Source organism: Helianthus annuus, chromosome 9, assembly GCF_002127325.2.
Source record: "Helianthus annuus cultivar XRQ/B chromosome 9, HanXRQr2.0-SUNRISE, whole genome shotgun sequence".
Classification (NCBI taxonomy): domain Eukaryota; kingdom Viridiplantae; phylum Streptophyta; class Magnoliopsida; order Asterales; family Asteraceae; genus Helianthus; species Helianthus annuus.
The window spans coordinates 91766686-91783056 of NC_035441.2; the positions used below are offsets into that span (position 1 = coordinate 91766686).

A 16371-nucleotide genomic window follows, 5' to 3' on the forward strand; every position below is an offset into this window, starting at 1 on the left:
GTGTTTATTTTGTTTGTGGTGTTTATGCGAGTATAAGATATATGTAGAGGGGTATGCATGGTATGTAAGCTTAAAGTATTTACTGTCATGTGGTATTGTTTTGCTTATAATCAACCCGAATTATGAGGATTTCTCAGCTGAGGTCTCATCTCCGCTCAATATATAGAACTAGAGCTCAAAATAAGCCTTGCTCGAGTTCGAGCTCTACTAAATAAGCCTTGCTCGAGTTCGAGCTCTACTAAATAAGCCTTGCTCGAGTTCGAGCTCTACTAAATTAAACGACATCGATATGCAAAGGTGAGTTAAAGTCGTAGGTCGGTGTGGCTTCCTCATCGGACAAAGATGCTACAGATGGGATGTGTTAATATGGAAATCGTTTGCGGCTACGCACGACCGCTAACAAAAAACGGAAGAGAGCGGGAGATCCAGGGTTCGGTCGACGGTTTCATGATAAGTCAATTCTGATTTTTACTCTCTTTGCAAAAATTTCATCATTTCTATTATGAATTCAAGCTAATGTAGACACGAGTGTTCAAGCTTTTGGTTTATTTTGTGTAGCTTTTAAATGTTTGTATTATACTGTTTTGCTGAATGACCTTGAAAGCAGGTGGTGGTGGTGGTGGTGGTGGTGCTGTGCTGGTGATAAGGGTACTTAGGGAAAACTACTTGACACTAATGATGAAACTTATATTGACCACAATGACTATCATCTGCTTATTTTTAGTAATTAGATTATAAGTTTTTTTAGCATGCTCAGGTGATTGCCTTTATGGTCTTGTAATCTAGGAGCCATGTCAACTTGTGGGGTTGCATTTTCTGACGCGTTGAGTACAAAAGAAAGGTGTCATCCATCATTGATGATTACTTTACCAATGATGATGTGGATTTAGCAGCATCTAAACTCAGGGAACTCGGGTCATCTGAATACTACCCTTATTTGATTAAGAGGCTTGTATCAATGACCATGGATAGGCATGACATGGAGAAAGAAAAGCTCTTTATTCTGATGCTATCAGTTCTAAAGAAATCAAGCAAGGCTTTTTCATACTTCTTGGGTCTGATGATGACCTGGAAGTTAACATAGTCAATACAGTCAGGATTCTTGCTTTAGGAGTCTTGAGGATCTCGGGTCGGTTGATAGATAATGGTAAAGACTGGTGACATTATGCGTTGGCGGTCCTACTATACACACACTTCACTTTTCCATTAAGATGCTACGCTGATATTGTTGTGCATCAGACATTGGCTGTGACAAAGCAGAAGTCATGTTGAACTTACCTGAGAAGAAATTGGCGAAAAGATGCTTCACGGGCTTGTGCTTTAATACAGACGTGGAAAGATTTGATGCTCAAAAGGCGTTGGCGGGTGCAGCAATGAAATATGTTATTCTTAGTACATATGTACTTGCAGATGTTGCCTCCAATTGCAATGCAAGAAAACTGGCCAGTAGGCATGTAAAGGATGCTACCAGTAAACCATATATGTGGCTGTTGCTGAGGAACAAAGAGCTAATATACAGTTGACAAAAAGTATGTTATTCTAACAATAATCTAAGTTTCTATGGACATGATATAGGAGGTTTTTATGCATTGAAAATACACCGTTGGGGACTTTTGATCTATTTAACCAATTTCCTATTTTGCAACTTTTTATTTTAAATTTACCCTTCTAACCTGTTTTATGGACCCGTTGTCATTGAATGAGATGTTTTCAGTCCCCCCTCTATCGTGTTCCGTTTTGCGTTCCATCGAGTGAAGGAAAGATGTCGGCCGGACATATATTGTGATTGATGACGAGAGATCTGTTTGCCAGAGGATTCAGGAAGAAATGTTCATAAAGGTATATGCCTATTTTCGAATTTTGTTTGATGTAAATGCATCTTCTACGCTCTTTTCGTTAATATAGTACATTAAGTATTGGGACTTGCATAATATGGAGCCGACAGGATAAAAAGCGTAGGCTAAGCCGCGAGTCCAAATATATAATTGTAGAGAAGGCTATAGTGAAAGTTAAAAATTATTTTTACAACATACTTATTTCGCACGTGTGGCATATAAAAGACATTTGTAAAGTTAACAACCTGTATACATGAGTTGCACCATACACTAGGTTGTTGCTCCCTACTTACTTCACACGTCACTATAACAAATAACCAACAAACGCCATACACACACCACATACCCCAACAACAACTACGAGGCGACAAAACAAATGCACCCGTCGCAACGCGCGGACATTCCCACCAGTAAACAATAACAAACAATAATGGCAACCATTTTAGATTCTAAAAAAATTGGGCTTAAAGAATCAGCCAACATTCAGATTCTAAAATATTGGGCTTAAAGAATTAGCCAAAAACCTAATTGAATCAAAAGCAGCACGTTGAGCACATGGGTTAGGATCTACAAATGCATTTAAAACCAAAGAGAATATATTCTCTAAACGATCATTGACTAGCAACGTCCGATCGAGTGACCGTTTGGGATCGGTTAAATCAAGCTCTTTCCATTTTGGCGGTGGTGGTGGTTTAGATCTGAGCAATGGAGGTGTTGGTGGTTGGGTGTTGGTGGTGGTCGTGGGAGATGGGATGTGGCGGCTGAAGGTTGGTGGTGGGAGGCTGTGGTGGCGGCTGAAGGTTAGTGGTGGGAGGTTGCAGCGGTTGCAACGGTGGTTGGAGGTGGAGGTGGTAGTGGAAGGTGGTGGTAGCGGGTGGAGAGAGAGAGAATAGGGAGAGAGAGAGAGACATATTTAAGGTTTTTTAATATTTATACTTTATTTTTATTTCTTACATTTATACTTTATTTTTATTTCTTACACAATTAGTCACTTGAATATTAAGTTATTTACTCAATAGTCCATAGGGAGGTAAAATGACAAGAATACCGTGCAAAGCGCATGACCATAATTAACTAAAAAATCTAACCGTGTTGTCCTAAAGGTTAAAACTTGCAAGATTTTGAAATATAAAGCATAATCTTGCAAACTTTTACGCTAAAGAACACTGCCTGCAATATGGTGTAAACATAAAGGACAAAACTTTTAATTTACTCTTTTTAATAAAGGGAAAATGCCACTAAAATGTAACTAAGTTTGTCAAGTGTCTCAATTAAGTCATCCAAACTTTTTTTGTCTCTCTAAAGTCACTAAACTTTAATTTTGTGTTCCAATACTGTGTAATTACCAGGTCATCAGGTTACCATGTTTTTCTTTTATTTTTTATTTTCTTTTTAATGCTTATGTGGATATTATTTATATTAGATTTTTTTTATCTTTTTTAAATTTAACATATATTTCATTCCAATCATCAGGACGAATTACATAAGGATAGCAGGTAGACGAGCAACAAACTGCGCTGCCATCCCTTTCAAGATGTACGACATGAATATTATAACCTTTGATGATGAGGTTATTTTGCAAGATGTATGACATGAATATTGCTTTTCTTATTCATAATTAACACAAGTTTTTTTTTCTATTCATAAAAAAACAATATCCTCCCAAAAACCCTAGACGACATGAATTTTATCGTAACAAAAAAGCAATATCGTAACAGTAGATGTTTTATTAATTTTAGAATAAAAAATGATTTTTCAATTTTTTAGAGAAAAATCCATGTCATTAATTTTATTTTCCATATCATATTAAAAATAAAAAAATATAATAAAACTTGACATATCATCATTACTAACCTGATAATTACATAGTATTAGAACATCAAATGAATCTTGAGTTATTTTATAGAGATAAAAAAAAAGTTTGAATGACTTAATTAGAACACTATTTGGGTTACATTTTTACGAAGTTACCCCTTTAATAAATAGACATTATCCTTATATTAAATTAAATTTCAAACGTTTTGAACAGTAAATTTTTTTAATATTACATTAATATATTATTTACTTACTTTTTAAGTTGAATATGCTTTGTGTCAACCGGTACTTGTATCGAAAATACATGTATGGTCCGGTTCGTTATCGGTACATGAAGGTAAAAACCGGCACCAGTCTGGTACAGTTATCGATACACGAAGTTAAAAACTGGCACCAGCCTTGTACAGAAAACCCCAAAAGTCAGTACCGAAATGATTTTGAAAATTTTTTTGTTCAGGAAATTCGATACTTCTACCCGGTACCATTTGTTCATCTCGGATCATGGGTACCGTACGAACAACAACGGTATCGTGCAACTATTTTGTTGATTTTCTTCAACTTTTAATGATTTCTCTTTTTCAGTTTCAGGGGTAGGGATGAGCTCGGTGCCAACCGATATCGATACCAAAGATATCGGTTACGGTACCGGTATATGAAGGTAAAAACTGGTAGGCGCAAAAGTCGGTACCGAATTTGTACTTAAGATCTTTCGGTTCGGGAAATTCAGTATCGGTACCCAATACCATTTGATTATCTCTGACCAAGGGTTTCATACGAACAAAATCATTACCATAAAAATTTTGTTGTTGATTTTCTTTTGGTTATCTTTTAGTGTTTTTTTCTATATCTTTTTTTTATTCTTATTCGTGCACAACGCCCTCATAGTGATTTCAAAACACATGTAAACATAGACCAAATAACAAAATAAGTTTGCCGCAACGTGGTGATTGTGAAAAAACCTAGTTATGTTTAATTAATAAAATAATAGACATTATCACGGAAAAGGACATATAGCCATAGGGCAAGAGAGCGGTGCCTCCACGTAAACGACGTCGTGAACATCTTCTAGTCGTCGTCACTTGAACGACTTCCGACCACTCTACTTTCCCAAAACCCGAAATTCATCCACAATTCCAACAGATCCGTAAGTCAATCGGTGCGAAAACGATGAAGCTTTGAATCCAATTGTAGAGTAGAAGAAAGAATGAGTAGCAGAAGCCACCCTGCTGTTCACCCATTAGATGTTGAAATCCCCCAATTGACTGAACCAGCAGCTGCTGCTGGTGCTGAAAACGATGGTAGACCTGATGATAGAGTCAGAATGAAGGATATTCAAGGCATGCCTGGAACTCCAACTAACCTTGCTTTGCGGTTGTTTCAGTTTGCCTTCGCTGCCGTTTCTGTTTCCGTCATGGCTGCCACCAGTGACTTCCCCTCCGTCACCGCCTTCCGGTATTTTATATTACTGAAACAGAAACCCTAGGTTTCATGTGGTTTTGATCATGAAAATTTTGGATTAGTGGAAATGTCAATATTGCTATTAGGCTATGGGGTGTGGGATGGAGCCCTAGGCGCTTTATCAGTACACGTCGCCACGATCCACGTCAGCCAGAGGCTTTATCACGCCCCTTCCTTAGTTTGCATTGGAGGGTGTGGAATAAAGCCCCATATTAAACAAAATTAAAAAAAAAAAGATTTGACTGGATTAAATCATGTGGGCCCCACCTGAACATCTCCTTCTTCCTCGTTACCATGGCGGACAACCCATGGCGCCCCCTCCTTAAACTCGGCGGTGTGGGTGGTGGCGCCCTCCAGACGCTATGGGAGGTGAGGTGGCCGCGGTGGTGCCTCCACACCTTCCGGCCTTACTAACGTGTTTTGGAAGCAATGGTTGTGGATGTGACGAAAACAAACACGTGGGCCAGTTTGACTGAAAATTAACATTTTAGTTGGTAACTAGGACTGTCAATTGGTCGTTCAAGTTCCATGGTGGACAAATGTGTAGAATTAGAGGGTGTGTGAATTAGTTAGGTAATTGGGGGCTATGCCAACCATTGTTCATCTTTGTATTTACATTGGATTTGAGAACTTAATTGGTGGTTTAGTTACAATTTAAAGGGTTATTTTTGATGGTCTGCATATGAATTGGGGTTATGAAATGATATGGTTGTTGTATCAGGTACCTTGTTGCAGCTCTGAGCTTGCAATGCCTATGGAGTCTCTCACTTGCCATCGTTGATATTTATGCCCTCTTAGTGAAGCGCAGTCTTAGAAACCCGAGAATTGTTGCCGTGTTCACAATCGGAGATGGGGTAATATACATACTTCTGATTTAGTAGAGTTTTTATTTTTATTTTTTTATGTGTTTGCTGATGCTAAGTTTTCATTACTTGTGTTGTGCTGAGTGTAGAACCAGAAAATAGTTTTACCCGTGTCACCATGTTTGAGTCTTTGAATGCCCGATTCCTTTATGTACCCTTTAGGATCACATAAACAATGTATTGATTCAACTAATGCTTAAAACCTAAAACAAACAAGTTTAAAATCTTACAAATTATGTTATTTGTTAGACTAGATTTATTGAAGTCAGGTGACACAATTTTGTTTTGTTGGTTAATTTCTTTCTGGCAATGGATCTTTTCATGATTTTTGTTTTATTGGTTTTTTTTATAGCTTTAGTGATTATCCAAACATACGAATTTCTTACTTATTAACATTTGCTGCTTTAAGTGTCACGTGGTTTGATGTGTATATTTTATTATAATTGCTATTAGTATAAATAAGAAATCATTAAGTTATATGAAAACATCTTATTTATATATATAATTTTTATAGGAAATGAATTTATAATATATATATACACACACGCCCGCGTTAGAATATAACAACGAGAATAGAGGTTTGTGTTAACCAACTTTCTTATAGGTGTCATCGCTTGAAACATACGGTGTCACTTGAATATTGGATACAAATGTTAAATAATTTCTTTTTGTTGGATTCTTATAACATAGGTCCGACTAGGACTGTAAGCGAGCCAAACGTTCAGTGAACAGTTCGTGAACCATTCGGCGGGAAGTTCGTTTACGATGAACGAACTTGAACAAGAAATTTCATTCGATTAGTTATACGAACGAACATGAACAGAGCTCTCGTTCGTTCGATTGTGTTCGTGAACTTTCGTTCATGTTTGCTTGTTTATGTTGTTCATGAAAGATTCTTGTTCTTTTATTTTATCTAAACTTTTTATACTTTTTAATTTTTATTTATTTTATTACCCTAACAATTAAAATAGGTAACCCTATTCCCGCTGTGTTTATGTATCGTTCCCCATTTCTTACTCAATATTCACATCGACCTCTATTCGAGGATTATGGCTTCAAGCATGGTTTTAAAAAACGTTTGAGGCGTGCACCTCAAGGCGAAACGGCCAAAAAACGAGTCTGAGGCGCGCCTCATGGTGTTTTTAATGTATATGCGCCTCAGAGGGGCTGAGGCGCTAAGAAAGCTGCGCCTCAGGGGATTTTGATAGCTGTTTTTGATGTTTTTGACTTTTTGTGTCAGTTTCAAGCATTTCATGTCTTTTTTAAGTGTGTTTTTGATGATTTTGATGAATCTGATGATGAAATTAGTAAGTATTATTATTTTTATAATATATATAATTTTTATATTTACTTATTAATACCGCCTCGTTTCGCCTCGAGGCTTACGCCTCGTAAGGTGAAGGGAAAACACCTCGAAACTCGTTTCCGTTCTTTTAAACCTTGGCTTCAAGCTCCAGCGCTACTCTCTCTGTCAGTCACCTCTTGCCTCCATCGCTTTCGGCGATTTTATTTGTGTTCGTGAACACGTTCATTTCCTTGATAAACGATGACGAACATAAAATGTCGTTCGGAAAGTGTTCATAAACCGTCCATGAACACATTTATTTCCTTAACGAACGAACACGAACAAGGTCTTGGATTTTCTAACAAATTTGAAAGTTTTCTGGTGCAATATTTCTTCAATATCTGTAGAATTTAACTCAAAATGTTGTTGATGCAGATTACATCAACTCTTACGTTTGCTGCAGCATGTGCATCAGCTGGTATAACTGTTCTCATCGGTAATGACTTCAATAACTGTTCACAGAACCATTGCACCAGGTTCGAGACATCAACGGCTATGGCTTTTGTCAGTTGGTTCGCTGTTTCACCATCGTTTTTCTTGAATTTCTGGTATTTAGCATCTGGATGAAAGTTGGTATATAGGTTGGGTGTCGGTGAAAGAATGTTATGTTTGTACTCTCTGTACCTTGTATGGTTTTTGCTTGGTGATCCATCCATGGTTTGTGTTGACTATGATTAACCTAATGCAATGCCTGCTTCCCTCTTTATTTTGTTTACCATTAAGTCATCACTTGTTGACTTTGACTATTGTAAGTCAAGCATTTGACTAGTTGACTTCCCTTACCCTTAAACATTACTACGCTTGTTGACTTTTATAAGTTAAACACTATGACTATTTGACTTTTAATATTCTTAAACCATGCTGCCACAAACCAATATTTTTAAATGGTCAAAGATGTTAGAATCACTTGAGTATTTAGAAACCATTTTATATGTCATTATATGTTATCATAAGTGATTTGGGGGGCGACAACAACGATTATCAAGGCTCGCAGCAGGTGATTTACAAGCAATGAACGTCGAGTATCAAGCAGTGCAACGCGCATCAATCACCCACTTGTTATGAGATAGTGAGAAATCGCTAGATTGTATCAGAGAAATGCGAGAGATCACCCACTCGTTTTGAGATAATGCAAGGTCTAACGGCTTCAAACCAAACCTTGTCATCAAAATGTTACTCTTCCATAATTACAAACATTGATACGAACCTCAAAAAGTGTGATACGAGCGTATAAAAGGATTGATAAGGTACATGGATCACCGGTTACAACGAAAGAGATTTTCAACACTCACACTCACCAGAACTTACCTTATTCACCGGTGTCATCGTTCTTACACTTTCTTGTCTCATCAATCAGTACCACAAAAGTTATCATATTCAATGCCTTGCTCACAGTGTTCATGTTTCAAAAATAAACCCTACAAATTCCAGTTCTCTTTGAACCAACCAACTGGAGCTCAATTACTATTCCCAAAATACATATTAGACATGAATACACCAAACACCTACATTTTAAGTTGAACAACACAAATGACCCTACAAAATCCTTAAACACCACCTTCCTCCTCAAATTTCTAGCCCCTTCAATGCTGTCTCTACCAATTCGTCGGCCTCTTCATCAGGAACCGGCAGGCTGGCAGAAATTGCTGCCACAACGCTCCCTTTATCTTCCGTTGTTGATGATGACATCGCAAGTGGCTCGATTGGAGACTTGGAGTCCTCATGAGAACTAGTATTCTTTTTTACTTCATTTGGTGTTATGGAGCTTGTCACAGGCTTGGTAACTGCAGAAAAAACTGGAACCGCGTGTCTAATGGTGACTGGAGGTGCTACACCACCACACATAGGTGGCGGCAACCCAAACTGTGGAGGAAGGTGATTAGCCGGTAGCGGTGGGGCAGAGAAAACAGGAATCGAGTTGCGTATAGTCACTGGAGGAGCAACCCCATGGCGAGCCCTGAAGTGCCGAACAGGGATGTATGGTGCCGCTCCGACCGCCGGAAACTTGTGCTGGCGTGGTTGTGGCGGATCACCGGCAGGGGTGACTGGATCTTGCTTTTGAGGTGTTTTTATGCATGTTTGGGGTGCGTTCGATAATGTGGTTAGGTGACGCCTACTGGGTCCCATTTTGGGGCATATTAATGGAAGGATTTTTGAGGTGGTGGTTGGTGGCGGTTGGCCGGTAAGTGTTTTCGGTTTTGGCACCGGAAAACGGATTGGAAAGGGTATATTAGACATTCTTGCCTTTAATCTGAATTTCTGTAACGCGCGCGCCACGGTAACATGCTCCTGCTCCTCAGTGTTTCCTTTTTGCAATGGCAAGCTTTCAGATTGCTGTGTTACTGAACAAAAAGAGGATACAAGTGTCATTCATCTGTATCCATAAACATATTTACTGATAAAATAATACAAATGAACATGGTTGTAAAAATCCCGACTATTCTCCGATTAGTTGCCAATTAATCACTAATCGGAGGTTCACTGATTAATGGTCGACTAATCGTTAGGCAGTTAATGGGGGTCCTATTCTGGCCAAATTTTGTCCAGATCCCGGACAAATTTCGACCAAACCTTATAAATTCCTGTGAGTTGCTTAGAAAATAGGTCAATGAGGGGTTAAAACATGTCTACTTTAAAAAGCTACATATAAAAATGTGTGTGTATATATATATAACTAAAAAATTACACATAAAAATCTCAACCCGATTAATCCCTATTAATCCCGATTAATCCCTATTAATCCCGATTAATCGCTAGTTGGTCCCCACCGCCTGACTAGCGCCTAGCGATTCTTACAACACTGCAAATGAAAAACAGTAAATCCTTACAAAGTTTTAGAGATGACCAAGCTGACATGGCAGCATTCTTTTCAGCTTGTTTCTTATTTTTGGCGGGTTCTCCAGTAAATATACAGCCAGCTAATTCTACAGTGCAGGTGAAAACAGGCAAATGCCCTAGGCCCGATCTAGTTGTTGTGTATGTCGGTAAAGACGCCCCTACTCTTTGAGAAACCTCTTGCAAAAGATTCTTGTATACCCCTGTCTCATCCTGTCGAGTGCCCATCACAAAATTTAGTTACAATATGAAGCCACATTACCATTGTACACAAATATGCAATCCTTAAGCATGATATCAAAATAGGTGCTTTTTAAAGAAATTACGTGTTTCCTCAAGAATTCATCTTTTACGTATCCCCAATCAAAGAATATTTTACATGATAGAGATAATATATCTATTTTATAGTTCAAAATTGTCACATATGCGTCACTCATTGCATCTAAACGTGTTCTCAATAGAAGAATATAACACATATAACAATAGATATGTATCTAATTTAAAGCTCAAAACTGTCATCCATATCCATCACTAGTACCATCTAAACCTTAAAGCATATGATCCTAAACGCAGGCAGGTATCCTACTGCATTTCCAAAATCTCTATCCATCCGACCAACGGCCTCTGCATTGCAACCATCATAACATCAATAAAAGCACGGGCTGTCAATTTACAAAACCCAGCCAAATTGAAACCCGGCAACAAAACCCGACCCATATCAGTTGTAGCTACATTTAACTTACGAGAAACAAACAGCTAATAGAAAATATGACATAGGAATTCATCTTTTACGTGTTCTCGATCCAAAAAGATTACACATATGATAGATAGATATATATCTTACTTAGGGGCTGTTTGGTAGCCTTTTAATGATTCCATTTAGAGGCTACCTCTGAATCCAGGTAGTGTGTGTTTGGTTCACTTAAAAGACACCTCTTAATGGTTCATGGAGCCTCTTAACGGGGAACTTTTAGAAATACGCTGACCGCTTCAAGGCTACCGCTTAATCGATCAGGCCTCTTAATGGCTCAGCACAAGGTTACCAAAAAGCCCCAGAAAGTTCAAAACTGTCACATATACATCACTGGTAGCATCTAAACCTTAAATGCAGGCAGGTATCCTACTGCATTCCAACATCTCTATCCATAAAACTGATAATCAAAGGCGGCAAACAAAAGAGGGGTTTCCGTAAAAGCTACCTGAATCAAAACCCTAGAAAGGATTCTAAACAACAATTATATTACTTCTTCTTTACAGCTTCACATTTCTACAAAATTCTACTTCTTATGAACAAAATCATCAATTACAATCTAATAACAGCTAAATAAAACACAAATTGAAAGTTACAGACCCTAGAAAAAAGCTGAACACTAACCAGAATCCTAGCAGCCAAGGAATTAGAAGGACCTTGAGACGCAAGTTCATTAAGAGCAACCTCAGCTGCAGAGTGTTCGGCCTGGCGCAAGATCGTGCAGTAATTAGGGCTTTCATACGTCTCGCCGTTGAAATTAACCGTGGCTTTGAACCGCGGCGCGTGATCTGGACCTTCTCTTATGCACGTATACGAGGGTAGATTGAAGCAGCTCCTCTGCGCTAACTCTTGCAGCTGGTTCTTATACATCGCTTTCAGTTATCGTGGACGGGAGTTCGATTAGGTTCTGGTGATTGGTAATGACGATCATAGATTTTGAGTTTTGAATTGTGAAAGGACGATCTGGTGGTTTCTAGGGTTTTGATTTCGGGAAGAATGCATGTGTTCATACACCTACACCTGTGTGTAGAAGTAGATTTATAAATAGAGTGTGTTGTAAATTTGGTAGGAAGCGGTCGCCCTCATGATAGGATATGTGACTGCTTCACTTCGGGACCTTGAAACACACTATAGATATCGTTTAGATATGTTGTATTTAGATGTCGTTAACATAGATTGTATTTAGATATCGTTAAGAAAGATTGTATATTCGTAAGTTGCGGTTTAATTCAAAAAGTATGATGTCGTGTTACCTTTTAATCCCACAGTTAATATTCACACATTTTTAGGCTATAGGGTGTGGTAATGACCCTTATGACCACCATGACTTTTCACGTCAGTACAATGTCACCCAGCTCTAATCCATCATCTAAAATCAATACCCGTGGTCATGACCCAAACCATTATCCTCTTATTTATTTTAATTTATCTTTGTCTAAAGAAAAAAGAAATGATTTCTTAAGAAATGGAAAGGAGGATCATGGTTACCATGGTTTAATCCATGCAAATCATGGTGTAGCCTTCCATTCATGTTTCTACATGGTGAATCATGTCCCAACCATGACCCCCACACCCCTTAGCCTTATTTCTCTTTATCTCTCTATATATGTAGATATATATATATATATAGAGAGATAGAGTGAAAAAGATGTGAGAATAAGATATAAGGTAAATATCCTGTACAAATAGTTTTATTGTACAAAACGTACGAAAGACATGAAAAGGTAAAAAAACGCGGTGACATTTTTGTAATAAGTTTACTTGTAATTAGTCTATAGGATCAAAATTATCCTACAAGATCAAAATTATCCTACAAGATCATTTGTAAACTAATTATGCAGCTTTACAAAATTATCATACAAGATCAAAATTACCTTACAAGATCATTTGTAGAGTATTTATGATATTCTACAAAATTACCCTACAAGATCAAAATTACCCTACAAAATCATTATTAGTAGGGCAATTTTGATAATTATCCTATGAGTAAATAATTTCAAAAATATCACCGTGTTTTTTTACCTTTTCATGTCTTTCGTACGTTTTGTACTATAAGGCTATTTGTATGTGATCTTTTGCCATAATATATAAGGGTGTGGGAATAGTGAGAGTCTTTAATTATTGATTATCGGGGTGGGCTAAATGCACCTTCTTTTTTACTAATCATACCTCTCTTTAGAGTTATGAGTTTAAAAATTATCAAATTTCACCCCTCAATTTAAAGAAAAATATTTTTGTATACAAAAGATGTTATTTAGGTAACTGTTTTGGTCAAAAATCTGATTAAGGATAATGTAACCAAACTTTGAATGTGAGGTAGAGTGCTTGTTGTGTTGATCAAGTGTATGGACAATTATCAAATGAAAATGACAATGAACACAAGGATTTATACGAGAAAAAAAACCCTTAATCAATGAATGATCTTCGGCATAAAAACCTCGGGTGATGGAAACTACCAATCACCAACTATATTGAGCAAAAAAGTTTACAACTTTGGATGATATTGAGCTTGTTACAATGAAATTCCTAGTGTGTTTGAGAGTTGAGTTCGAGAGAGAGTATGCGAGTGTGTAAGTGTGTTAAAAAACTGATAACAATCACGCCCAATACCCCACTAAATACCTAACTAATCTACACCAACTAACTATCCGAAATTCTAGCCATGCACCCACGTTCACCATCAACGGTCATTGGCCCATGCACGTCCTTGAAATGAGAGCATATTCCCCGTGATTCCTGGTTAGAATAGGTCCTCTTCGAAATGTACCTGCAAAACAAGGCCAAACGATATAGGAAACAATTGTTAGTTAGTTGACATAACAGTGAGGATCCGTGATCCTTAGTCTCCCTGCACCATTTCCCGAGGATCCGTGATCCAGGCCAAACTTAGGATACATGATCCACAAGTGCTAAAATTCAATCTCTAACAATTGCCCCCAAATATGACTGGTTGGATGCGAATCGGATAAGTAATATTTCATTAAACTCGGACTAGCCATTGCAAGTGGATATAGCCGTTACAGTCCCTTACGTAAGCGATAGGTCACCTGCAACAATCATCATTATAAATAGGTTAGAGATAGGGATGAGATCATCCATTTAAGCTAAAGATTTCTCATTTAGTTCCTCATTCGAAGACTCATCAGGTAATATCTCTCCCCTTTTATCTCACATTCTGTTCTCAAACCTCTTCTTCATACTATCCACCATGAACAAAGCCATGATCCAGTCTTTACCAAGTAAGGATCAAGAACGAAATAGTCCTCCCAAAAGCCAAAACCTTTTAAAAGAACCTTCCTATGAACTCTGTCGTTTCACCGATCCAGAGATCGATCACATGCACCCCTACTTCCCGGAGGGCACTATATTCAGGCCCTTCGATTCTTCAATGAAAAGCGACGACATATCCACCACATGGGTTTGCTTTCCTGCTGCCCCTTTTCAGATTGATTTTTCATACCCCTTTCCGACTTTTACTCAGAGCTTGTTCACCTTCACTGGCTTGTGCTATAGTCAGGGCACGCCTATGCTGTGGAGGGTTCTGTATACCCTTGAACAGATCATAGCTAAAGAGGGTATCGACCTTGGTCTCACTGAGCTCAACCATCTGTATAACCTTGTCAGCCATGGATCCCATCGATTCCTTTTCAAAACCAAGCCTCAGCATCCTCATCCACTCCTCAAGACCACAAAGAATGACACCTATTGGAAAAACCAATACTTTTTTGTCAGGAGAGATTCCATTCCCAATGGGAATCACCTTCCCAAAACGTGGAACTTGAAGGGTAGGATTTAGGATCCTTAGGACAGGACCGTAGAAAGTTACTTTCTTTTTGAAGAGGATAATTGATCCTTAATTTTGTTGTTTGTGCAGCTGCCAGTTTAGCTACTTTGACGAACACTCCTGCCATACTTGAAAGACTCGCTGCTTTTTGGGCTTTGGACTCGAATGTTAGAACATATCATCCCAAGGTCAAGGATTTAGAAGAAGCCACATCTGTCGCAACCCCGACCCCTACCATGGGAGCGGGTGGCTGCGAGGATAGTATCAGTGGTATCGGTGTTTATTAATTTGGCAGCGGAAATTAACATCAGGACCGTAGTTAGGAAATAGTTTATCAGAGTTAAACACCACATTTTTATAAATAATAAATACATGGGAAAAACCCAAGTTTCCATTACAATATGTTTATCCCCTAATTTAAAACTTCTTTCTTGTTTAGGTAACTTTTATAGCCACTTTTCCAAGCCTTCAGTGCTCTCCAGCTGGCTTCTATTTGGCTTTCACATTTTGTTACCTAAAACGCGTTTTAAAAAGTTTTATCAGCAAGAAATACTGGCGAGTACATCCCATTTTAATCAAAACAAGCTTTTATATCTTTACAGTATTGAGAGCGATTACAATGTTTTTATCTACCCAATTACCACCCACGGTACTGTCAATCCTGACTTGTGGTCATGCTACTACTCACAGTGTAGTAACAAGTAATGTATACAAAACCCCAACATACCGACAGTAATGTAGAATACACAGACTCAATCCCTGTTAAATATATCTTAAAATAATTGAGGTTTTATAAAAACAGTTTACAAAAAGTAAATGTACTCACATTGCGGTTTTAGGTAATACTACTGCTTTTTGGTGACTTCTTGGTTATAATCTATTAAAATTAAACAATGCACACGCGTTAGTAAGATAACCCAATTTACATTAGCTATACCCCCCCCCCCCCGACACAGAACTCCAACGACTGAGTCAGGCAGAGCCATGACATGCGTTACGGATCTCTAGATCAATCGGGCAGAGTGACACGTAATCGGGGTTATAATACTTACAACGAGGCAGAGCTTCGCTTTTTAGGGGTATAATACCCGAGTATTATTACACTATATGTGTCGAGAGAGAAAAGAAATTGAGCGAATTGGAAAAGTGTCGCTGCTGGCATTCCGTCGCGCCCCGCGACGCCCCAGGGCTATGCCCGTCGCGGGCCGTGAGCCGCCTATAGCTAGGATATAGGTTGGTCGAGTCAAGGGGTAGACCTGCCACGAACGAGGACACGTGGCACCATTGTGTGTCCGGCAAACAAAGGTCGTTGCACCCCACGACACACTGAAAGTGTGTCTGTCGCGGGCCGCCACAAGATTTAAATTAAAGGTTATTCGGTCTGTTTCTCACATACGGGGTGTATATTTGGACGTTTAGGGTGTTTTAGGAGAGTTATTATATCATCCCCACCTTGTTTTAGATCTCGTCCTCGAGGTCTACTAGAATAGGTGTGGATATTTCCTCTGCATCTCTTATTTGAGTTCCCAAGTGTACTCTGGTCCTCTCTTGGAATCCCATTTCATTTTGACTAGAACTAATCTCTTGTGTTTGAGATTCTTGATCTTTATGTCTTTGATCTGTAGGGGTTTCTCTACAAACTTAAGTTTTTCATTTACCTCTATGTCCTTAAGAGGTACCTTTAA

The 16371-nt window shown here is 38.3% G+C and overlaps 2 protein-coding genes across 2 annotated transcripts; one reads left to right on the forward strand and one right to left on the reverse strand.

Moving 5' to 3' along the window:
• Positions 1 to 4641: 4641 nt before the first annotated feature.
• LOC110877864 (CASP-like protein 5A2) lies at positions 4642 to 8027 on the forward strand. The gene is made up of 3 exons (XM_022126090.2): positions 4642 to 5102; positions 5830 to 5962; positions 7692 to 8027. The coding sequence occupies exons 1-3, from the start codon at positions 4855 to 4857 to the stop codon at positions 7881 to 7883; spliced, it is 573 nt and encodes a 190-aa protein (XP_021981782.1). The 5' UTR covers positions 4642 to 4854; the 3' UTR covers positions 7884 to 8027.
• A 646-nt stretch (positions 8028 to 8673) lies between these two features.
• LOC110877863 (double-stranded RNA-binding protein 6) lies at positions 8674 to 12026 on the reverse strand. The gene is made up of 3 exons (XM_022126089.2): positions 11527 to 12026; positions 10145 to 10364; positions 8674 to 9658 (listed from the first exon to the last, which is right to left on the reverse strand). The coding sequence occupies exons 1-3, from the start codon at positions 11770 to 11772 to the stop codon at positions 8883 to 8885; spliced, it is 1242 nt and encodes a 413-aa protein (XP_021981781.1). The 5' UTR covers positions 11773 to 12026; the 3' UTR covers positions 8674 to 8882.
• Between the last annotated feature and the right edge of the window lie 4345 nt (positions 12027 to 16371).

What these genes read in the sequence shown, in the direction of transcription:
- LOC110877864 (XM_022126090.2), top strand. Translation starts at nt 4,855, where the DNA reads ATGAGTAGCAGAAGCCACCCTGCTGTTCACCCATTAGATGTTGAAATC. An exon ending in CCCTCCGTCACCGCCTTCCG is followed by an intron (nt 5,103 to 5,829) that starts GTATTTTATATT and finishes TTGTTGTATCAG; the next exon opens with GTACCTTGTTGCAGCTCTGA. An exon ending in TGTTCACAATCGGAGATGGG is followed by an intron (nt 5,963 to 7,691) that starts GTAATATACATA and finishes TTGTTGATGCAG; the next exon opens with ATTACATCAACTCTTACGTT.
- LOC110877863 (XM_022126089.2), bottom strand. Translation starts at nt 11,772, where the DNA reads ATGTATAAGAACCAGCTGCAAGAGTTAGCGCAGAGGAGCTGCTTCAAT. An exon ending in CCTTGGCTGCTAGGATTCTG is followed by an intron (nt 10,365 to 11,526) that starts GTTAGTGTTCAG and finishes GGCACTCGACAG; the next exon opens with GATGAGACAGGGGTATACAA. An exon ending in TTGGTCATCTCTAAAACTTT is followed by an intron (nt 9,659 to 10,144) that starts GTAAGGATTTAC and finishes CTTTTTGTTCAG; the next exon opens with TAACACAGCAATCTGAAAGC.